Source organism: Saimiri boliviensis, chromosome 14, assembly GCF_048565385.1.
Source record: "Saimiri boliviensis isolate mSaiBol1 chromosome 14, mSaiBol1.pri, whole genome shotgun sequence".
NCBI classification, from domain to species: domain Eukaryota; kingdom Metazoa; phylum Chordata; class Mammalia; order Primates; family Cebidae; genus Saimiri; species Saimiri boliviensis.
The window spans coordinates 92712825-92738457 of NC_133462.1; the positions used below are offsets into that span (position 1 = coordinate 92712825).

A 25633-nucleotide genomic window follows, 5' to 3' on the forward strand; every position below is an offset into this window, starting at 1 on the left:
GCAAGCCTAGGGATGGGCCTACCAGACCTGCCACTACCACATCTGGCATCCACTGCATGTGCCAACTGCAGGGCTGAGGACTGCCCTGCCCAGCCCAGCACAGCCAACATCCACACCAACACAGGCCACTTGGCAGCCAAAGGATCTTCCTGCCATTGCTACTGCCATTGCCTATGCCACCCCCAAGGCTCAGGGACCCAACGACCCTCCCACCCACCCAGCCCACCAATGCTGCCCCCGGCACCCAGGCAAGTCAACTGGATGCCCAAGAATTGACCTGCCTAGACTCGCTAATGTGGGTGTTAGTGTACATGGCTTTGAAGCCAAGGACAGGCACATTCAGCCCACCACTGCCACCATGGGGCCCAAGGACTGGTGCACCCGGCATCCCTGTCCCCAGCAAAATACAACTTCCGTTAACAACCACAACACCCAGAGCCACTGAGGAAATTATAGACATCACAATGCTGATACAGCCAAGAAAAGAAAAAAGAATCATATGTAGACTAGCCCACTGCATGCACCCAGAACCCAAGCCAAAGCCTCCAACCCAGGCCGGCTGTGGTGGCTCATACCTGTAACCACAGCACTTTGAAAGGCTGAGGCAGCTGGATCACTTGAGGTCAGGAGTTCAAGACCGGCCTGACCAACATGGCAAAATCCTGTCTCCACTAAAAGTACACAAATTAGCCAGGCGTGATAGCACACACCTGTAGTCCCAGACAGTTGAGAGGCTGAGGTGGGAGAATCACTTGAACCTGGGAGGCAGAGGTTGCAGTGAGCCGAGACTGTGCCCCTGTACTCCAGCATGAGCAACAGAGTGAGACCCTGTCTCTGGGAAAAAACAACAACAAAAAACAACGAACCAAACAACAACAACAAAACAAAAAACGCAGTGCCGAACCCAAACACCACAGACGCATCTTCAGGAAAAAGCCCTCCCCTACGAATGCAAGTTTTAAAAACTGGAAGGAGCCCAAGTCACCATCTTAGGAGGAGAAATTCAAAAATAAAACAAATAAAATTGAATAATAAATAATTGGAAGAAGCGACTGTTAGACCAGATGTGCGGACATCAATGTAAGGACACATGAAAAATGACAAAACAAGGGCACATGTCTCCTCCAAAGAAACACATCAATTCTCCAGCAACAGAGTCCAAAGAAAAATTTAAAACGTTTTTCTTAATTAAAAAAAGAATCCTGACCTAATCCTGTTTGGTCAGGTGAGCCAGAATCCCTCTTATCCCAATGATTCCTCTTGGTAACTCCCCATCCACCGATCCCTGCACTGCCCCTTGCTTACCAATTCCCACTTGCCCATGACATATTTGGAGCGCTGAGCCGATTCTTTCTCCCCCAGTGCAAGACCTGGTTGCAGTGGTCCCTATACTTATCACAATGGTCCTGAATAGCCTCCCTTACTGTGCTTTAATAAGTATGACTGAGTTTTTTTTTTTTTTTCTTTAACAGTAGGATCTAAGTACAGGACGTTTATGTCACCCCAGCCACATTAGGCCCAGAACTTCTGGCCAGCCCTGTTCCTGGAACCTCACCCGCTATACAGATTGGGTTGCTCTGGCCTTCTTCTCGACTCTTAACATTGCCCAAAGGGATTCACCACCACTTTTTCAGCTTCATAGTTCTTTGCTTTCACCATTCTGAGTCAGTCGTCACAGAACAGACTCTCATAAACACTCAAAATCCAAAATATGACTCTGATATTAAGTTACATTGCTTACACCAAGTCAATGGTCTTGCCAAGTGTGGCTGGACTCTGGAGGTGACTTCATGCACATATGTTCCCAGCATCTTCTTTCCATGCTCAGTTAAGCAGTGCAATTTGCATTGGCACAGAATTTAAATTAGTTATTTTCAAACCAAAATTCACATTTATTTTTCACCCATCACATAGCTCTCTCTAAATAACAAAGTAAAAACACTTACGCAGACAGTCTGGGTAGGGAAACTGGGGCTGGGTTTCACCGTCATTCATCATTGGCCTGAGAAGCCTTTGAGCTAGGGATTGAACACTCCGGAATCTTACTTGGCTATTTGTTATTGAGAGCACTGACTCTCAAGATCGCTGTACATATAAAGTAAGTGAGGAAGGATACACAATGACATTTCGAGAAACTATACAAGAACTGAAAAAAACAAGGAGGCACATTGTTTCTGCCTCACTCTTATTACCTGCAAACCAGGGATGAATAACCGAAAATACTAGCCGAGTCCTTGGGAGCCAAAAGCCTATTGCATTCCTCGGTTACACAAAAGACATGAGCATGAATTACCCCTTCAATGGTCGCTTTACCATGATGCACATTACACTTCGTATCTCTTTTAAAAATGTTTTTAAAGGAAATAGGCAATTCCAAACTACTAAAAGTCTGATTATGCTGCCTGTGATCTGACCTTTGAACTCTCCACGTTTCTTCTGTCCTGTTCTTGTCAATGATCACTGCTCAGTATCGCTTTCACCAAGAAGAAACATCTACACTTTCTAATTTGTGAGATTAAGTCACCCTACTCTTCAGTATTATAAACAGGAGTCAAGTTCTCCTTTTCTTGAGTTATATACAGATTTAATTAGTTATTTTTAATAAAAAAAACAGAATTCCAAATGATCCTTTCTTTCCCTCCAGCTTTATTTTGCACAAATCCTCTCATTTCCCCTCTACATCAAAACAGAATATATTCACTCAAGGAATCAGGATTTGATAATTACAGCAAACACAACGGAATTTGCATATGTGAGGTTTCCAACTTTGAATTCAAAGACAATGAATAGCAAAATAATTTAAATTAGAATTAATCTGTTTTTGGAAAAGAAAAATGTTAACAATGACAGGAAAAGAAATGTTGGTTTCAAAGAAAACAAAACAGAAATATCCCTAAGTAAAAATTATGCCTATATATCTATCATACCACGATAAAGCTGGGTGGGAGATTATTACTGTAAAACCTATTTAACCAAAGCATTATCAATAAAAGACGAAAAAGCTGAAAGGTAAGGATTACTTTGGGAAGTGAAGCAAAATGAAACACCAGGAAACAAGGCATGAAAAAAAGAGGATTAAGGGAACAAATGAGTTAATGACAAAAAAGTTGCAAAGATCAGGAGGAAAAAGAAATATGAGAATTCCTGATTGTACGAAAGAAAAAGACTGACAAGCATAGGGAAAAATGACGTTTTTATAGCTGCTTGATGATAGCTCAGTCCACTGTCAACCTAACTCGAATAAATCAGCCAATCCTCAGAAGCAAATGAATGAAGAGGCCCATAGGGAAAGGCTGAGAGCACTGGCTGATGACATCACTGGTACCATTGTTCTAATCAAACTAACTTGAGAAGACTGTGACACTGGCTCCCCAAATGCTCCTTTCAATGACATGCACACTGCTCCTCGCATGTCTCACATGCTGTGCAAAAGAAAGGCTGAAAGTCCGCCTAAATGTTATATAGTGTAATGGAGACAGACCAGGTTTTCACTAAGCTAAAAGCAGATACAGCAGTGGCTACGCACTACAGCAGGACTCCGTAGAACGCTTACTAAAATGAGCCTGAACTCCCCAAATGCCCTGAAGTGCACACAGTGGGGTTTCCTTGTGCAGCGGATGGTGTGTAGATGGTATATGAAGGCGAAGACCAAATACCTTTAGTTTTCATGAAATACTAGACTCCAAACAGAAAGGTAATTATCAGACAGAGTAGGTGGCAATTAGAGGCTGAGCAGGAGGCTCTAAGCATCTAAAAGGAATTTGGTTGGCATGTAATCATGCCATCCCCAAAACATCCCAGAAAGTGATAAAAATAAACACCTTTGGGTAAAGTGTTATTTCCTCAAAGAGCCATTCAAGATCATTAGTGCTCTTGGGTCAGAAAGAAACAAAGCAAGGTGACCTTGTTTTCTTCTTGCTCCACAGTTTAAGTTTAGTACAGTTACTTCCCTACACATCAGTATATGAACTCCGACTATACCAAAATCTTTAACTAAAAATATTTTTCGGATGTTACTCTAAAAAAAAATAAAAAGGAGGCGAGAAAAAAACAAATATAAAGTAAACCGGCTTAAAAGTAGGCTTTGGTTTTAAAAAATAAACAGCAGTAACAATAAAAAGCCCACATGTACTGTCCAAAGTATGTTCCATGATTACTCCTGTGTCTGGTTCTCCCAACACAGGACGTTTCACAAATGAGGCCTGTATGTTCAACGCTGAGTAAGATTAAAACGTATTCAGTTCATTGTACCTACAAAAACACAACAGAACTTCAGACAGGTTTTCAACAACGATTATTAAAATTTTTAAAAGGATTTTCTGTGTAACTTTGTTTTAGTCTGATAGGCCTCTTAATCTAAAACTAAACTAGAAAATGAAAGTAATACTTTTTTTTTTTTTTTTTTTTTTTTTTTGAGACGGAGTTTCACTCTTGTTTCCCAGGCTGGAGTGCAATGGCGCGATCCCAGCTCACCACAACCTCCGCCTCCTGGGTTCAGGCAATTCTCCTGCCTCAGCCTCCTGAGTAGCTGGGATTACAGGCACGCGCCACCACGCCCAGCTAATTTTTTGTATTTTTAGTAGAGACGGGGTTTCACCATGTTGACCAGGATGGTCTTGATCTCTTGACCTCATGATCCACCCGCCTCAGCCTCCCAAAGTGCTGGGATTACAGGCTTGAGCCACTGCGCCCGGCATGAAAGTAATACTTCTAAGAAAAATGCAGCTAACCTGAAGTGTAGGCCAGATGCCATCCGTCACACCTGTAATCCCAGCCCTTTGGGACACCTAGGCGGACAGATCACCTGAGGTCAGGAGTCTGAACCAGCCTGACCAACATGGAGAAACCCTGTCTCTACTAAAAATACAAAATTAGCTGGGCGTGGTGGCACGTGCCTGTAATCCCAGCTATTGGGAGGCTGAGGTAGGAGAATCACTTGAACCTGGGAGGCAAAGTTTGCAGTGAGCCGAGATCGAGCCACTGCACTCCAACCCGGGCAACAAGAACAAAACTCCATCTCAAAAAAAAGAAACTAACATGAAGTATATCAGGCACTTTTACACAGTGACTCACTGCTGTAATTAAATCACAAATAAATGGTCAGTATCCTAAGGGATCAACACTGTATTTAGGAAAAGTGTATTCCTCCTTAGTCCTCATACCATTTGCCCTGGTATTAACGCTTGTAGTAGTCGAACACCGTTAATCTTTCTCAGACAATGTTTTAAAGATGCTAGTTAAAATGTGGTTGGTATCTCCTTTCCTAAGTCAATACGGCAATTGTACAAATCAAAATTGCAGGTCATGATGAGCCAGCGCAGACAGGAACAGGCCAAGGAAAAAAGGTAAGAAAAAGGGAGTATCAAGAAAATGTTACGCCAGATGCAGTGGCTCATACCTGCAATCCTAGCACTTTGGGAGGCCAAGGCGGGCAGACTGCTTGATCCCAGGAGTTCGAGACCAGCTTGGGCAACACGGTGAAACCCTGTCTCTATTTAAAATGCAAAAACATTAGCCGAGCATGGTGGCACACACCAGCAGTAGCAGCTACTCAGGAAGCTGAGGTGAAGGGATTGCTCGAGCGACCAGTAAACAGAGGCTGCTGTGAGCCAGGAGAGCGCCACTGCAGCCACTGTCCGGCCGTGGCAACGCAGCAAGACTCTGTCACAAATTATGTTTTTAAAAAGTGGTAGTCATTCCAAATTCATTTCCTAATCAGGTCATGTCTCTGTCACCTCACATTCAATCCTTTCTTTCCATTTCCACTGCAGTCATTTGTCACGTACATTTGTGTTCTCTTACTTGTAACTTTCCAAATCGGTCTCTTTGGTCCCTGTCTTTTTTCCAAACCATTCTTTAAACCGTCATCAGAGTTTAGAAAAGAGAAATAGGAGATGGACCCAACAGTTACAGAATAAAGACAAAACATCAAAGGTCCTCCATAATCGACTCCCATCCTGCCTTTCCCTGCACGCAACGCTCACTACGCATCTCAGTTACCCTGCCTCCTCTGCCATTCCCGAGTCGAGTTCTGTGTCCATGTGGTTTGGTATCTTTTTGGTAATTTTTTTTTGCATCTGAACTCTGGGTCATAGGTTTTACATCTTTATTCATGTTTCCTCTTTTAAAAACATCGTTTTCACTATTGATATCGCTTATACTTTTACTCATCCTTTAGGGTCCAGCTTAAATGTCACCTCCTTCAAGAAACTCCTACATCCTATTAACTCTACCTGATACCTTGAGCACTGATAGAACAGTACAGCATCCCTTGTGCTCCACTCCTGCTCATTCCTTCTCTTCTTTCCAGAGGTAATTATCACCCTAATTTTATGTTTTGTATTCCTTGCTTTTATAATAGCCTCACCCATACGTATGTACAGTACTTTCTGGTTATCCACACTTTCGCTTTCTACAGTTTCAGTTATCTGGAGTTAAACTCAGTCCGAAAATTCTAAGTATGGTGCAGTAAGATATGCTGAGAGAGAGAGAGAGAGAGAGAGAGAGAGAGAGAGAGAGAGAGAGAGAGAGACACCACATTCACTTAACTGTTACTACAGTATACTGTTATAATTGTTCTATTTTAGTATTATTGCCAGTAATCTACGGTGCCTACTTTATAAATTAAACTTTGTCATAGGTATGTATCCATCAGAAAACACAGTATTCATGAGGTTTGGCCCTATCTGTGGTGCCAGGCCCTCTCTGGGGCAGTGGAATTTACCCCCCATGGATAAGGGGGACTAAACAGCATACTTTTGGCTTCTTATAGATGGAATCAGACTGCATTTATAATTTTGCAATTTGTTTCAGGGTGTTTTTCACTCAACATTATAGTCCTAAGATTCATTTATGTTGATGCATGTTGCTATAGTTCATAGCTGACAGGCCTCTGATATGTGCTCCAGGAGGCACTTATGAAAAGAATGTCCATAGGAACAGTGTTTGTAAATGCAAAAATTACAAATGATCCAATGTTCGTTACAGTAAATAACAGTATTTTCTATTTTTTTTAAATTTTTAAGAGATGGGGTCTCGTTTTGTTGCCTAAGCTGGTCTCGAACTGTTGGGATCAAGCAATCCTCCTGCCTGGGCCTCCCTAAGTGCTGGGACTATGGGGGTGAGCCACCATATTTTGCCTCATATTTTCTATACTAGCTCTTACTAATGTATATGGCACATAGTATACTCTCTACAATAATTTTTTTTTTTAACATAAACACATTTGAGAAGAAAACTTATATCTGATTCATTGTGGCCTCCTCATCCTTAAAGGCCAGCACATGCTCAGTTAAGATCTGAGATATTCAGTCACAAATCCATGTGAAGGTTTTGTGGTTTTGTAACTTATGGCTCGCAGGGGACAGCCGGGAAATAATCTGAGCTGATACAAGTGAGGGAACAATACAGGAAGTGTGATGATGTGTTAAGTGCCTCTCCAAGCTAGGCAGGCAGGACATGATTTTCTATGAGATTAAGTCCATCTGCTTACTTTTGAGTCCTACAAACCACTGTAGTTCGCAAGAATTCCTTTCTTCCCCTGTGACTCACTGTCTCTCCATCCTCAAGTAATTCCCTCTCCCTGTCTCATCTCCCTCCTCCTCCTTCTCATTTACTATTCCCTACTCCCCTACACTGGACATGAGCCTGCTATGGTACTCTGGGAAGGATTTAGGGATGGTGGTACAAATTGACTTCCTGATTTCCTTCCCTGCCTTCCTATCTCAAGTTCTGACTTCCAGGGAAGTCATCTTCCAGCAACTTCTTCCACTCTGTTAGAACAATGATTTGTCTCTCATTACGCCATCCTTTGGTTAGATCACTGCATACCCGTCTTAAGGCAGTCCACCTACCCTGCTTCTTGCGCTTTTGGCAGATTTGATGCCAGCAGAACCAAAACCCTAGAAAACGGGTCACCATCCTAACACGTTACGAAACTATTCCTCATTTTGCTACACTAGAAACTCATCCTCAGGGTAACCCTGCCAGTGAAGATGCAGCGACGATGATACCAAACCGCCAACAGGCAGGTATTCATCTGTAGCACTAGCCAATTACTTTCTAACAACTGAGAATGATGAAAAGGAATTAAATCCAAAAGCAAAGAGACGACTGCCAACTACAGGTAAGTCTTTCCATGAGATTGATGTGATTCACAGTACATCTCACTCTGGTTTCATTTTATTACAGTTTAGACCTGACTAGCTAAAAAAAAAAAAGAGAGAAAGACCATGGCTTCGACACATAATAGATGCAAAAATAAAACTTACCTGTCACCCTTTCTTTCACTGTGGTTTTCATATTCCATCGCCCCCCTTTCGTCTCCCATCACTGACTATACTCACTCCCTCTGTAACACTTTTCTTTCCTCTTAGAAAAAAACCTTGGTGGAAATTAAAGTGTGGCCAGTCCTTACTCCTTAATCTCAACTTTTCTCTCAGCATGCATTTTTCTAATTTGAGCTCTCATTTCACTAAGATAACTCTTTTCTGAATCTTTCCTAGCATTGCCATATTTCTCACACCTGCTTGGATTAATGCACACTCTCTGCTCAGGATATATTGTGTTTATCCTTGAGTAAGCACAAAACGCTTTTTCAAACAAAACATATCTATCGTTTCAATACCGCTTCCTCCATATATGTCAACCAAGTCTAATAGCTTCCCTGACCTTTTGTCTACTTTCTTTCTCTTCCAAATATCCTCATCATCTAACTCTTGGCCTGGTAAAAGCAGGATATGTAGAAAACTCCTAACTCACCTTCCTCATTATTTTCTCTATTAAGCCTTAAATAATAAGGGAAACCTTTACTTTGCACTTAATTTCACTCCAAAATGTAGAATTGTGTGGTTAGGTTTAAAAAATAGCAGAACTCTTGCAAGAAAATGTTAATCTAATGTTAGAATTCATAGCAGCCAAAGCAGGGACGCTGAATGTCATTATTACAGAGACTTTGATGGGGAAAAAAAAGGGAAACGAAGGTTTTCTATCTGCAATGAGCCAGGAACTTTATGAGGTACTTGTATAGACTCTTATTACCACAAAGGTTGGGAGAAGTTACTGTCACCCTCATTTCACAAACGAGGCTTCTAAGGTTCAAAGAGACTTAACTGGGGAGCCGGATATGGAATCCAGGATTTTCTGATCCTCCTGTCCCAAAGCAGGACAAGTTAAACCTGAAAGCATCTTAAGAGGAATGAACTATAATGAAACGCTCCGACAATACAATCACACACGATGCAGACTGCTCAGCGACCAAGGCCCTTCCACCCCGGCTTCGGCATCCTTCCCTCATCCGCCTCTCACCACCGGCCACCAATCTCCCTTCTCCCAGGCCTACAGAACACCACTCGCTGCTTCCTACAACGCTGCGCTGATGAATGTCTTTGTACCTTTCCACACGCTTTTTCATTTGTTTAACTGCCCTTTCTCTTTCTTCTTCTATCTCCTACTTCAAAAGTTAGCTCAGGGGTTGCCTCCTTCAGGAAGCTTCTCTTCATTCTCCAGTCTGATTTAGGTCCTTCTCCTCTATAGCGAAGTACATATCCCTACAGTATCATTCAAGCCACTCCACCGTAATTACTGATTTACTTGTCAGTTTCGTTTACTCCTAGGGTTATTCCTAGAAAGAAGAAACTACATTTTCTTTGACTTTGTATCATATAGCACAGTGACTGACACATCACAGGTGCTCACGGCCCCAAATGAAGAACTGGCACAGAAATCAACAGGCAGTATGTCAGGGATCACCATCCTTGGGGAAATGGGCTATCTCACAAACCAGTATTTAAGCAGAGGCTAAATAATAACCTTTCAGGAGCATTAAACAACTTTTTTTTTTTTTTTTTGAGAGAGTCTCATTCTGTCTCCCAGGCTGGAATAGAGTGGCATGATCTCAGTTCACTGCAACCTCTGCCTCCCAGGTTCAAGCGATTCTCATGCCTCAGCCTCCCTAGTAGTTGGGATTACAGGCATTTGCCACCATGCCCAGCTAATTTTTTCTGTTTTTTTCAGTAGAGACCAAGTTTCACTATGTTGGCCAGGTTGATCCTGAACTCTTGGCCTCAAGTGATCCAACTGCCTCAGCCTCCCAAAGGGCTGGGATTACAGGCCTGAGCCACTATGCCTGGACAGGAACTCAACCCTAAGTGAGGAGCAGTGCTAGGAAGCCAAGACATCCATTCTTGCTCTCCTGTTCTATGGCTCCAGACTGCTCCAGATCAAAGTGTTCTGATAAAGACGAGCCAACATCTCAGAAGATAGTATGGTACAGTAATAACACAGGTATCTTAGTTAGAAAACGTGGGTTCTAGCTCTGACTTTGTTGTGTGATTTTTGGTAGGCAGTCCCAAAAGTCCTGGGTCATTTTATCCCAGTTTCCCTGTTTATAAAACAAAGCGTGAAAGGAGGGCTAGCGGGAAGTGACCAACTCTATCAGGCGTCCCCAAACTTTTTACACAGGGGGCCAGTTCACTGTCCCTCAGACCGTTGGAGGGCCGCCACATACTGTGCTCCTCTCACTGACCAGCAATGAAAGAGGTGCCCCTTCCTGAAGTGCGGCGGGGGGGCCGGATAAATGGCCTCAGGGAGCTGCATGCGGCCCGTGGGCCATAGTTTGGGGACGCCTGAACTAGAAGGTCGGTTAAATGCCTTCCAGGTCTAAGAAAAGCACCTGACTTTCCCACGGCTCACTGTGTTCTCATGCGACCCACCTGAAGGTCTCTGCAGGCTCATCTCACACCAGCGCTGTCTTCCCTTTCTCTAAATAAAATGTAATATCCACAGAAAAAAATGAGTAAAATCTGTATTTTTTCAGTCTACTAGACAACATAACTTTTTCTTCTTTTTTCATTTCTGAGACAGGGTCTTGCTCTGTGGCCCAGGCTGTAGTACAGTGGTGCCATCACGGCTAACACCTACCTCAGCCTCCTCAGTAGCTGAGACTGCAGGTGTGTGCCATCACGCCCAGCTTTTTTTTTTTTTTTTTTTTTTTGGACTTTTTGTAGAGACAGGGTGTCGTCATGTTGCCCAGGCTGCTCTCCAGCCCATAACTCCAATGATCCACCAGCCTTGGCCTCCCAAAGTGCTGGGACTACAGGTGTCAGCCACTGTGCTCGACCACATAACTTTTTACTTAAAAATAATAAAACAAAATAATGCACGTAAACTCTGAGTCCAAAGGGAAATTGGCGCTGACTTACAAAATGTACCCAGATACTCAGAATTCAGAGGTAGCCTGTGCGCACTTGACCTTGCTGATGTGCAGGTCTGGGGTAGGCGGCCACTTGCTATTTTATTGAAGACGTTTGAATCCTCCTTATCACACGGTTGACGTCCACAGGGAAAGACTAATTCACGTGGCTTTGCTATCATAGGTTCTCTGTCATGAACGCAGACAATTTAGGTAAAGCGACAACCACCTGTTTTTCTGCCTGAACACGACCGTGACATGAAAACCAAGTGACAGTGCTAGTGACAGAAATGAATCAATCTAAAGAATGGGCATGGTCTGGGCGCAGTGGTTCATACCTGTAATCCCAGCACTTTGGGAGGCTGAGGCAGGCAGGTCGCTTGAGCTCAGCCTGGGCAACATGGGAAAACCCCATCTCCACCAAAAAAAGGCAGAAAAATTAGTCAGGTGTGGTAGTATGCGCCCGTGGTCCCAGCTACTCAGGAGGCTGAGGTGGGAGGATCACTTGAGCCTGGGAAGTGGAGGTTGCAGTGAGCTGAGACCATGCCACTGCACTTCTGCCTGGGTGACAGAAGCCAGACCCTGTCCCTAATAAATAAATGGCACTAATTAGCTTTATAAATTACTTTAATCCTGAATATATAGAATCATTACACATTTAGAGACATTACTTAACTGTTTCAGATACACATTTTTCATGGAGGAAGAAAGAATGACATAGCCATTTTCACATTTGGAATTCATAACTCCCTGGGGACCTATTCCACAGGAAGGCCACAGGTCTCTTGTGTATTATCTAGCTCCTTAAAATGGCAGCATTTTTTTTTTAAAAGCTAACTTCCTTCTCCCCTAAATCAACTCAATTTGTTGAAATTCTTCCATATGCCTTAAACTACTGAGGGAAGGCAGCGTTAGATGAGGTTTAAATGTTTGTAGGTATCTGAGAAAGAACCACAGTTAGTCACAAAATAAAGATGGTGGCCTACTCTAAATTTCACTCTCGTGCCCGTCAGGAGAGCCGCACCTGCTCACTCTTCTCATACGAACAGAGCCAGCCCTTTCTAGGAATCTAATCTTCAACCACAGGGTTCTCCTACATCTTCCACTTTCCTGACATCAGTCTGCTCAGAGAAGATGTCTGAGTTCTAAGTTCAATTTTAAGGGGAATGAATCTTTAGAGAATGCAATTTATCTTGTCAGTACTTTGAATCTCAATTTCCTTCTCTCCCTCTCACCCTAATGTATCAGCTTGCATAAGACACAAAGAAGACACACAGCTGCAAGTGATCAAGATGAGTAGGAAGGAAAAGCAGACAAGTCACTAATTAGCTCTCCAAACTGGACACCCAAACGTAAGAATCAAACAGTCAGAACCATCCTTCTCTTCTACCTGTTGGTTCCACAACAGTTTATGTCAGGAACGGAAAATGTAAACAATGCCATATAATTCCATGGTTTTCCCCTACTCCCGCTCTTAAAAATGTTAAGATGTGTAGCCTAAGACAGTGGCTTCCACACAGTGCACTAAGGACCCTCTGGAGCCAGAGACACACAGGAAGTATCAACAGGAGGGGTCTGATGCCTCTGAAACACATTTTACTATCACTAACATTCATTATGAGAATAAGAATGTAAGTTCCAGGAAAGCTGGGATTCCTGTTTCCTCACTGCCATACCCCTGTGCTTTTAAGAGGGCCCAGAATATAGTAAGCTGCTTGATAAAAGTATTTTGACTGAATAAACTGCATGTTTATTACAGGTGGGAACTGGTCTAGTTGATTTTTACAGCAACCCTATGAGGCATGTACAGTGGTTATACTCACTTTGCAGATGAGGAAACTGAGGCCCAGAGCACCCTGGCAGCCAGGCTTCCAAGTCTCTCTTTTAAACATCGTACCATATAACACAGCCTCCCACGTAAGCCTGCAGCTTTATTTCATGTTTTACATATGAGGTTTCCCACCATTTGACTGAAGAAAGGGTTGATGTTAGGATGAAAAAAAAAAAAAAACTCAACATTTAAAAACCACTGACTTGATGGTGAAATCCAAAGACCGCAAGTAATAAATCTCACTCCTTGCTCTATTTTTACCACCACCCTTGGGACTTCATGCAAGTGGCTTAACTGCTCATTGTTTCAGGTCCCTCATCTTATTTTATCACTTATCTTTCAAGATTACTATACATGAAACGATTAGAGAATCCTGATGTCAGAAACAGAATTCTGCAGATGTTGATCCCAGAACTGTGAAACAAGGATATGGTTGAGACGATCAGTAAACTCTTTCTAAAGTTCAATGCCTCTGTCGTGGAAGAGCTTGCACAGTGCTGTCCACATGGTTATTTTATTTGTAAATGTCCCTTCCAGCTAAACAAGCCATATGATGTTAGATGTGGTAGCCAGACAGCCTGGCTAAGCTCCTATCAACGTGTCAGCCAGATGAGGTGGAAGAGAAGGAGAAACAGAAACTTGCATGTGGGTTGTGTCGAACAATAAAGAGAAAAGAGACCAAAAATCCTGTGCCAAGGTTTGACCTCAACAACGGCAAAGCCAGTCACCTCTGTGTTTCACTATGTTTCTAGAAACGTCCACGGAGGAGAAACCACGGTAGGCCTGAATACATGATAACGCCTTTCACGGCTTCCTTCTGATATATTTTAAACAAGCAACAAAAAACAAAAACCAAGTTCAGATCTTGCCAGAAATTGGGATTTGACTTAACTATAAAACAGTCAAGGGGAGTTTATCAGGTTAAGACATGAAGGCGTTCTCTATAAGCTCTGATAAGACTAGAAGCCACAGGGCTGCCATGCAGTCACGGCTGCTGGCATTGTGTTCAGAAAAAACAAAAAAGGTCAAAGCCCCGTTTTTCAAAATAGGAGGAGACTTCTGGTTTCTGGTCTGGTATGTAAGAAGCTCAGAAGTCACCACTCCATCCTAACAACAAGTACAAAGCTAAACAAACTAAAATATCAATCACTCTTCTTACATATTTGAGGTGCTAGATATGTTAATTAGCTTAATTATTCCACACTGTATTAAAAATTCACAATACCACTCTGTCTTATAAATATACACAGCTATAATTTGTCAACATACAATGTTAAAAAACACATAAATAATTCTTAGATCTGCCCAAGAAGTAACGTGACAGGACAGGCAAGCTGCTGCCCCCAAGACCAGAGAGACAGAGAAGGGCACGCAGAGAAGTATGCCCTACTGCAGCAGTCACCTCCATGGAAACCGTCCTGAGGTCCAGCGAGGTCTCAACCTCGGTACTGAGAGGAAGCCAGGAATTCTCAGAGAAACACAAACCTATACTGTCTTTTGCACAAATTGAGAAGACAAACTGTGTGGACTAGAATGATTCCAGATGTTCTTGGGTATGTTGGTTAATTAGGCTTAAGAAAACTGGGAAGATGGGTGGAAGAAGTGAGTGACGCTCGTCTGGGCACTAGTCAGTACCCGGTAGAAACCTGATTTGTACTTGACATATTGCTGGAGGTCTAGAATGAACAACTCTGAGTCTAAAACTAGAGGTGCCCATCATGCCGAGTACGGAAGAAGGCGCTTTTTTGAGTTTTTCTTCCAGGAGCGCTAGCAGGGCCTCACAATGAGTATCAGAGAAAAATCCCCTTATGCTTCCAGCAGAAATAGGAGGAAAGGAACCATTTTAAAAAAAACACCAGAGATCAGCACCATTGGAAAAGTAAAAAACAAAAAGAAAAAAAAAGAAAAAACAGCAGAGAATTATGTTCTTAACAAGGTTTGCCCTCTGGAGAGAAACTAAGCAGACCCTAACTTGCTGGGGCTTTAGCAGACCTGACCTACCTGGTGAAGAAAACACCCAAGTACAGCCCCCTCTAGTCATCCTGCCCCACCAGAGAGGAAGAAAAGTGAAGCTGAGAAGCACTGGGTGAAGTTCACACAGTCCAGGGGCACAGGCTTACTAAAAGACTAAGACCTGCTCGTAGGACCCCAGAACAACTCCATTTTCTCCGAGTTAGTCCACTCTGCACTGCTATAAAAACGTAACCAATGCTGGATAATTTTAAAAGAAAAGAGATTTACTTGGCTCATGGTTCTGCAGGCCATAGAGGAAGCACAGTGTAGGCATCTGCTTCCGATGAACGCCTCAGGAAGTTGACAACCGTGGCAGAAGACAAAGAGACGCCAGCATGTCACATGGTGACAGAGGGAGCAAGAAAAGGGAAGGAGGTGCCAGACTCTTAACAACTAGCTCTTAGAACTCACAAAGCGAGAACTGGCTAATCACCAAGGGAGGGCACCAGGCCATGCATGAGGGATCCACCCCCGTGACCCAGAAACCTCCTGCCAGGCCCCACCTCCAACACGGGGGCTCGTATTTCAACATGAGATTTGGAGGGGACAAAACGTCCAAACAGTATCACTCCCCAGCACGACACCACGACATCACTAAAGACCCATTTACCACAGTTCTTTTTACCCGGGACATCACGACATCCACCTTTCAGCAGAAACTTACCAGACACACTGAAAGGCAAAAAACACAGTTTGAAGAGACTGAACAAGCATCAGAATCAGAGTCAGATATGACAGAAATATTGGAATTATTCAACAAGAAATTTTTTTTAATGATTAATAAGCTAAAGGCTGTAATGGAAAAAGTACACAACATGAAGGAACAGACAGACAAATGCAAGCAGATGAAAATTTCAAGCAATAGCAAAAAAGAAATGCTAGAGATCAAAAACATTATAATAGACTTGAATACTGATTTTAACAAACTTATCAGACTGAACACAACTAAGGAAAAATCTCTGAGCTTGAGGATATGACAACAGAAACTTCTGAAATGAAACAGCAAAGAGAAAAAAGATTGAAAAAACAAAACAAAATAGCCAAGAACTGCAGGACAACAATGAAAGGTATAACATACATATAACAGGAATACTAGAAAGAGAATGAAGAGGGAAAGAAATAGAAGAAATATTAATATTCAAAACAATAATGACTGAGAATTCCCCCAAATTCATGTCAAACACCAAACCACAGATCCAGAAAGCTCAGAGAACACTAAGCGGATGCCAGGAAAACTCCCTCTGGGCATGTCATATTTATAATTAAGAAAATCAAAGATAAAAAAAAATGAAAAGAGGAAAGAAAAAAGAAAATCAAAGATAAAGAAAAAAATCCTTAAAAAAAAAAAAAAAAAACCAGGGAGAGGGGGAAAAAACACACACACAGTTAAGCGGAGGTAAAAGAAAAACTTTTGTTTTCTTATTCTTAATTAAACACACAATAGCTTTTTCAAAATAATAGCAACAATTTACTCAATTATGCATGTATAGATATGCTTATGTATAAGTGAATAAATGACAGCGATGATTCTAAAGATGGGAAGCAAGAACTGGGAATATTTTCCTATTTTCAGATGTAGGCACTACCGATAAAGCAGTTCAATATTATTTGAAAGTAGACTTGGATTAGTTGTAACTGTATATTGCAAGCTCTATGACAACCATTTTAAAAGCAAAAAGAAGTATAATATGCTAAGAAAAGAGAGAAAATAGTATCATATAAAATGCAGCTTTATTCATAATTTCCAAAATTTGGAAGCAACCAAGATGTCCTTCAGCAGGTGAACAGGTAAACTGTGGTACATCTAGACAGACTATTATTCATCACTAAACAAAAATTAGTTATCAAGCCATGAAAGGACATGTGGAACCTTAAATGCAAATTACTAAGTGTAAGAAGCCAATCTGAAAAACTTTATACTCTAACTGTATGACATTACAGAAAAGGGGAAAGTGTGAAGACAGTAAGAAGATCTATGGTGGCCAGAGATGAGAGGGGAGCGAGAGATGAACAGGTGGAACATGAAAGATTGTTGGGGCAGTGAAACTAGTCTGTCTGATACTCTAAGGTGAATACACGTCATTCTACATTTGTGCAAACTCACAGAACATACACCACCAAGGGTGAACCCTAATGTAAACTATGGAGTCTGGGTGATAACGATGTGTCAATATAGGTTCATAAACTTTAGCAACAGTACCAATCTGGTTTGGGAAACTGATAATGGTGGGAGATATGGGTGGGGTGGGGAGTGACCAAGGGTTATACGGGAAATCTCTATGCTCAGTTTTGCTGTGAACATAGAACTGCTCTCCAATAAAGTTTATGAATTTTTAAAGGATTTTTACACAATTAAGCCTTTGACAAATATTTTCCTTCTTTTTCATCACAGTTATTTTTCTGCATTTTACCATTTTCTTTTTAAATTTATTTATTTTAGAGAAAGGGTCTCACTCTGTTGCCCAGGCTGAAGTGCAGTGGCGCTATCACAGCCAGCTGTAACCTTGAACTCCTAGGCTCAAGCAATTCTCCCACGTCAGGCTCCCCGGGAGCTACAACTACAGATGCCTGCCACTATGCCTGGCGCACGCTTTAGTTTCTTTGTAGAGATGGGGCCTCACTATGTTTCTCAGGCTGGTCTTGAATTCCTGGCCTCAAGAAATCGTCTCACATTGGCCTCACAAGGGGCTAGGATTACAGGTACGTCACTATGCTTGACCCAATTTTGCTATTTTCTAGAACATAATATGCACACATTAAATTAAATGTGAAAAACAACAGCAAAAAGAAAAATAAATCAACAAATTTTTCCAAGTATGACTAAAATCATGGACTATTTCCTTCTAATCGTTTTTACAGGCTGGTTTTTAAAAATATTATTTTAATTAATGGAGAATATAACCCTGAGTGCTAAAAATCTGGCCCTTGGGAAGACAGGCTTTCAGATCATCTAAAGTCTTTATTTCCTTCTTACTCCCAACCTCTGCTACACCTGGTTTTTTGGACCTCTCTCCAGAAACCCTAACTCTGAGAGAAGGGAGCACATTCAAGGTTGTAGGGAGCAGAGGGAGGATCTCACGCAGTCTTTCAAACACTCCTTTTCTTTTAAGGTCCCCATTGAACCTATCACTCTTCAGGACCTCACTTCATTAATTTCTCAGCCTTTCCAATGTTCTGCAGGAAGTACGCTTGCTCCTCATCAATACCTCCCCCTGGAGGGGCTTAGATCTCACCCAGCTCCCCCGCAGTAATTCAGTCATCAGAACTCCAACTGCATTTTGTCTTCATTGGGGATCAATGTTATAACTACTTTCGGTTCCATCAAAAGTAGAATTTGGTTTTCCATTCTTCATTCTCCTTGCCATTCTATGGTGATGGGTGATTTCTGAGAGAAGAAAGAGGCAGAAAGCTCTCTATTCCATCACAATTCTTATTCTCATATGGTACTGTAATACCACATGATCTTTATTAATATGGCTTTATAACGTATTTCAGTATCTGGCAGGAAATGGTCATTTTAAATTTGACTGAATGTTTCTGAAAAAGTCTTTTCTATCTGTCTTTAAAGTAGTGGGGAAGTTACCAGATAAGCTGGAAAGAAGTTCAGTATCTCAAACACCAGTTTTCATATGTAGATCTTCCTATCAACTCAGACAACACCAGGCACAGACTGGTCAGTACCTGTTGACTGACTGTGAACAAGCCATCTGGGAAAAGTCAGATGCACAGGGGCATTTATGCAAGTGTGCAGTTGTCCCTGAAAAATGTCACACTGTGAACTTGTTTCAGCCTGAGAAGCAAGAAAGGCTGGCTGGCCTGTGATCACTTCTGGTGTCTCTACCTAGCAGCTTCCAGTCGACTTGGTTCAGCTGGAAGGTTCATGACTGGGCTGCTTCCTGGAGCCCTCAGACCAGAGGGCAGACATAACCCAAGAACTGCTTCTTCATTAAAGTAACAGAGACAAAAACCTAAACAGACACATAACAGCAGAGTATTAAATGCAAATAATTCCATTTGTGACTGACTTACCCAAGTAAAGAAACAGCAGAAAACAGCTTTTGGTGGAATGGTAAATTTAAGGCAACAGGCAGGAGAGTGGCATGAGCTAATGTGCTCATAGCCCATCACTTACTTATCACTTCCAGGGAATATTTAACTTTTGAGCATCTACCGTGGGGCTTGTTCCTAACTTCCCCAAACTTCACATCCTTGACCAGGACACCACAGGATTTATTCACAACCCTGCGGAATATCTATGGCAAAGTTACTGCTCCCCGAACCAAATACACGAAAAGCCAGACTGCTGCACTCCCTGACAGCCTATACAGATGATGCTACTTGACCCTCAATCTATCTCTACTGTTTCAATTTACACACTGCTGTCAGAATATTAGACCTAGCTCTGAGCACTTTAATCCTGCCCTCAAAAATGGCCTCCCTCTGCTCACCAGCTCCTGGCTGAGGCTTTCCACTGAGACACTTGGTTCTCCTCAAATGAATCTACGCTCCATTCCCTGACTAAGCTGCCACATTCTCACCTCAGTGCCTTTGCCTGGGGGCTGTGGCTTCCATCTCAAATGACCTTTACCAGACTACTGGAATGACAACTCTCCTTCAAGGCCCAAGAGCCTCCTATTTTAAAAACAATAATGGTTAGAACTTTTCATTTCAACAAAATGATGCAGAATTCACATTACATTGAAAAAGGCAGGTGGTGAAGGAAATGCAAAGTCGAATAAATTTTGTTAACAATGCGTCTCATATAAACCACTATGAGGTAAATAAAAGGAATGGACTTTAAAGTCAGACACACGTGGCTTTAGCTACCTGGTCTGGCATCTTGCAATCTTGTGACTCTGGGCAAGTTATTCAGACCCTTCTGGAGCTGAGTTTTCTCCTCTATAAAATGGACATAATGATACCTGTGTCGCAAGTGTAGATGGCAGACACAAAACACACACTTCCCATATTCCATTTGGTCATTCCACGCTGCCCTCATCTTTCCCACGTTATAAATTTCTTCTTCTCAGGTCTATGTCTTTCTCCTGTGCTGTTCACCAGTGTAGCCTTAGTTCCAAGTTCTGGTGGAAGATGTCTCCATACACCATTAAGGAGGCAATGCTCCCTCCTCCTATCATTGATAATATTCTGCATCATAGGGCTATGAGGACTCCAGTCTTCAGAGATTACTACACCCTGTGAAGGCAACCTCAAAAAAGTATGTAATTCTAATTTTCTTAGTTGATGATGCGACACTGTGCTAATACTATTTAAATGGGTCTCTATTTTCTCAAAACATGAGTACTCTTTGTTAAGCTGGAAGGGGAGGCAAAAGAAAATAACTTTGCTAGATTTCTTATTTAAATTGAGAGCCTTGGATCAATTAAAATAAACATAGGTTCGCTTGAGAATTAACCACAATAGTTAAGCAATGACTATTCAGTGGATAGAAGATAAAAACATAGCCAGTGTTAATAAGACCATCAACAATAACGCAACTGCACAACCGCTTCTAACAATGTTGACCCTGTTCTGCCAGAGCTTACAGTCCACATGTCTTTGAAGCCTTCGCCAAGATTGTTCTCTACTGGAGGGGTAAAAACCACTAAGCAAAGCCTGGCTTGTCTGAGTCAGCTGAGTCTCACAGCCAGGGTATTTGTCTGACCCTGTTTTCAGTGCTGAATTTGCCATCCTGTTGTAAATCAGTCAGCACAAACCCAGAAACATACCCTTTCATTTACTTAACAGCACACAATCCTTCAAAGGACAAAGAGGTTTGAGGAAATCCAATCTAACCAAAGGGGAGAAAGGCCAGGAATACAGATTCCTCTGCTGAAGACAAATGGAATCTATCAAATGTGCACACAAATCCCTGAATAAACAACACCAGCATTCCTTCGTGTTGTTTTCAAATTCAAACTACATTAAGAAAAAAGCAAGGTGCCTTGCTTTTTGTCACACCACTACGTCTCCACTCCGTCAGAATGTGATTAGCATTAACGGGAGATTTTATTACCCCTCTAAGTGTGTGCAAAAACCATGTGTCTCTAAAAAGTATTATTCTTGTTGACATTTATCATAAAGACTATTAAAACAACATATAAAATGTCAGTGTTAGCTTTCTTCACAGAATTAGGAAAAACTAATTTAAATGTCATATGGAACCTAAAAGAGCCCCGTGTAGCCAAGACAATCCTAAGCAAAAAGAACAAAGCTGGAGGCATCATGCTACCTAACTTCAAACTACACCATAAGGCTATAGTAACCAAAGCAGTATGGTACTGGTACCAAAACAGGTATGTAGACCAATGGAACTCTTTTACTCTGTTGGTGGGAGTGTAAATTAATTCAAACATTGTGGAAGACAGTGTGGTAATTCCTCAAGGAATCTATAACCAGAAATACCAACTGGACCCAACAACTCCATTACTGAGTATACACCCAAAGGATTATAAATCATTCTTCTACAAAGACACATACACACATGTTTACTGCAGCACTATTCGCAACAGCAAAGGCTTGGAACCAACCCAGCTGCCCATCAATGATAGACTGGATTAAAAAAAACGTGGCACATATACACCATGGAATACTACGCAGCCATAAAAAAGGATGAGTTCATGTCCTTTGCAGGGACATGGATGAAGCTGGAAACCATCATTCTCAGCAAACTGATATAACAAAAAAACCAAACACCACATGTTCTTACTCATAGGTAGGCGTTGAACAATAAGAACACATCAACACGGGGAGAGGAAAATCACACACTGGGGTCTGTCAGGGGATGGGGGGCTAGGGGAGGGATAGCATTAGAAGAAATACCTAATGTAAATGATGGGCTGATGAGTGCAGCAAACCGCCACTGCACGTGTATACCTACGTAACAAACCTGCACGTTCTGCACATGTACCCCAGAAATTAAAGTATTTAAAAAAAAGTCAATGTTTCATTTGAATAGCTCATTGCACCCAAACTGGCTATTGAACAATTTTAGTTTATCTGATCTACTGACAGAACACACACTCTCTAGTCTGATTAGAGTGCATGATTCTTCCTGAGGGAAACCTGAGCTCAGGTTGGTGTTTCCTCTGAAACACCCCCACTAACTGGGATGTTCCTTGAAGCCAGCAGGGACTCTACCTTTCATCTCAATCTCCAGAGCCTACCTTGGTGCCTGGTACAGAGCAGTCCCTCAGTGCATGGTTGTTGGGTTTATCTTTTTCTTAAATAATAGCTTTCATTTAGCCACATGCTGCTCTGTGGTAGACCCTTTGCTTACACGATCATGAACACTTATAACAACTCTGTGAAGGAGGTTAACTAACCCGGCCTTACAGATGAGGAATCTCAGATTTAGGAAGATTAAGAAAGTTGTCCACAGCTACATACCCGGCAAGTGACTAAAAGCAATTCAAACTGCAAAGCCCAGCTGGAGAGTCTGAAGCAGGCACTGCTGCAGGAAGCACAGTTACCTGTAATCACTGCTGATCTTGCAGTGCCTCGCGCGCCACCGACTCCGCACTCTTAACTGTACCGAGTGGGAAGGGGGCACTGATCAGAATGTATTCTGACCACAGACCATGCCCTAGAATTTAAGTCCCCAGACCCAGACTGTTTTCATTGTTCTCACTCCTGTCTCCTCAAAGCAGCAGGCAAGAACACCAGTTTTTGAATCACTAGAATTGCACTGTATTTTCATTCTGAGAGCAAGTCATGAGACACCTTAGCTGGCTTAGGAAAGTCTGGTGATGGGAGACCTGCTCCCGAAGCCACAAGCAAGTTAACATATGTGAGTTTCCTCTGCAAACTCCAGACGGCTCGATGGCGACAACACAGTGTTCAGTGGCATCGTGGTGGTGAAAGGAGCATGGCTTTCGGAATCAGAGACAGCAGAATCAGCACCTACGCCTCCCCCTTACAACTTGATCATCAGGGCAAGCTGAGGGAATCAGCCTCTCCAAGTTAAAATGCATCATCTGCAAAGTGTGCAGAATGATACCCACACTGCAGGACGTGCTGAGTGTTGCTAGGTGTTCTCCTTTGCTCCCAGGTCCCCAATGACATTTCCAGGTCCCTGCCCCACCCCTAAAACCGGGCATGGCTACAGGACTGGGTTCTCTCCAATCGAATGGAAGCGAAAGCACTGGAATTTAACATGACTAAGTTCTGCCCCTAACTTCTTCCTTAGATGGGAAGATTCATAACCATCTAATCAAACTCGATACTCAAGCCAGAAACATGAGAGAGATTTTAAAACCTTCCCTTTTTCTCTCTAATCCATGCCATCCAGTCTATCAGTCATGACAATTCTGACCCCAGAATGCATCTTGAATCTATTTGATTCTTCCCATCTCCTCTACCAGCCTCCTTTAACCTCCTCGTTAAAGCCATCGTCACCAACCTAAGTTACTGTGACATTCTTAAGCACATCTCAGACTCGACCCCTCGAATGCATCCTCTATATAGTTCTCTATACAGAATCAGAATCATCCTTTGGTAAACAGGAAGGATTCGGTCACACTCACGTTTCAAACATTTCAATGGTTTTCTACTGCTTTGGAATGAAATTAAAACTTCTTCAAATGGCCTATGAAGGCTCTGCTTGATCCAGCCTCTACTACCTAACAGCCGTCCCTGCTCTTCTAGCCTTGCTCCCTTCATGACATGGCTTAAAACACCACCACCGGAAGCAGCCCATCCTTGATCAGAAAATTCAAAGTAGGGGCTGGACCCAGTGGTTCACACCTATAATCCCAGCACTTTGGGAGGCTGAGGCAGTTGGGTCACTTGAGGGCAGGAGCTTGAGACCAGCCTGGGCAACATGGTGAAATCTCATCTCTACTAAGAATACAAAAATTAGCCAGTTGTGGTGGTACATGCCTGTAATCCCAGCTACTCAGGAGGCTGAGGCAGGAGAATTGCCTGAAGTGGGAAGTGGAGATTGCAGTGAGCTGAGATCATGCTACTGCACTCCAGTCTGGGCAACAGATTGAGACTGTCTCAGAAACAAAGCAAAACAAAACACCCCAAACTTCAAGAGTCTCCCTTGCATGAGAATCTCATTTGCCCTCCACCTCCCACCGTGTGTAGTAATTCCTCTTTTTGTTTCCTTCCTGACCTGTTATTAACACCTCTGAAGATAAGCCCCAGGCACGGAATGTACTACTTTTCAGTGCACTCAGCTGGCAAGCACTCCTCCTCACTTTCCATGTTCGTGTATATGTGTACACAGTGTACCTGTGAGGCAGATATTAATACTATTCCCATTATACAGATAAAGAAGATGTGAGCCTCTGGAGAGTAAGCCCCTCCCTCCCTCAGGCCGCAGAGCCAGGAGCTGGCCCAGGCAGTCTCACCCCAGCGTCCCGGCTCCTGTCACCCACCGTGTATAATCACTCCATGCCAGCATACCTGGCCCTTTGTCGGAGCTCAGTGAACACTGGCAGAAAGAATCATGATGTCAACTCTCCCAAGTCTGAACACCCAGAGACACTTGGGACCTGTCTAGTGCTCTCATCCGGTCCTCGTTCTACTGTTTACGCGGGGACGCCTCTTCTGTCCCTTACTAAGTACGTTCCTCTTGGGCAAAGATCGTGATTTGCCTCTCATGATACCCGATAGCAGGCATTCAAAAGAGTTTTCCTAGTGTGTGTGAACATTTAAAATTCATCAGAAATTAACCACAATTGCAATAAACTAAAATTCAATTAAGAGTTCCCATAAAAAATAAGTACAACAGTCACCATCTATCATTTCGGTCATTTACAGAGCTGAGCTGAACCCAGAGGTACTCTGTGTTTCCAGAGTTAAAGAGCTGTTTTATAGATTGTATCTTTCTACTTCATGAGTGGGCAGAAATCATCTTTATTAGAAAAAAATAAATGAGGGAGGGTGGGAGGCAGAGAGAGCTATTTCAAAGCTTGTTCCCCGTTTGTCCTAAATCCTCCAGGGCAGGCAGTCCACGCCGCGTGCAGCCCGTGGCAGGCCTTCGTGGTGAACGGCAGAGGGGCCTCCTGCGCGCCCTGTTTCTCGTCAGCAATGCTCCCTGTGCTGCCCTTTCCTCCTGACCTCCCAAACTCCTCTCCCATTTCTCACTTCTCCTCCCATTTCCCCTTGTTCTGTCACTACTAGGCCAAATTATGGGGCTCAATACTGAGAAGTCCTTCCCACCTTACTGATAATTTCTCTCTTGGGGAAACACCTGGGAAAGAGACCAAAAAAATCAGGACAGTACAGCCTAATGTGAGGTGCCCTCCATTCTTGACAGGCATGCATTTATAAAAGCACGCGACTACTATAATATATTAGAGAGCCCTTTTATGGAACGCGGCTCTCTCTGTTCCACGAGTGGGTGGAAATAATATTTAGTGAAAAGCATCGTCTCAGCTTTTTAATGAAAGAAACCTAGACAGGAGATTAGTCATTCAACCCCTCTCTCTCTTATCACCATCACCACACAGAAATATCTGGAAGAAAGGAGCAGTCAACTCAAATACCCAAGGAGGGCAACGGCCACAGGGATTTGTGAATCTCTTCCAGGGTAAAAAAAAAAAAAAACTGGGATGGGCTAGGAGTGAATAAGAAAATTCTACCCTCTC

The 25633-nt window shown here is 42.7% G+C and overlaps 1 protein-coding gene across 8 annotated transcripts in view; it reads right to left on the bottom strand.

The window, feature by feature from the left end:
* Window positions 1-25633, bottom strand: part of SMYD3 (SET and MYND domain containing 3) — a 755279-nt gene that overhangs the window by 233057 nt on the left and 496589 nt on the right. Inside the window, exon 1 of one of the 8 annotated variants that reach the window (XM_039464248.2) lies at window positions 15264-16283. The exons of the other annotated variants lie outside the window; for them this stretch is intronic. Within the exon in view, the coding sequence (XP_039320182.1) occupies window positions 15264-15287 (24 nt within the window). The 5' untranslated portion in view covers window positions 15288-16283. Of the gene's footprint in view, window positions 1-15263; window positions 16284-25633 lie in introns of those variants that run through there. 8 annotated transcript variants of the gene reach the window in all.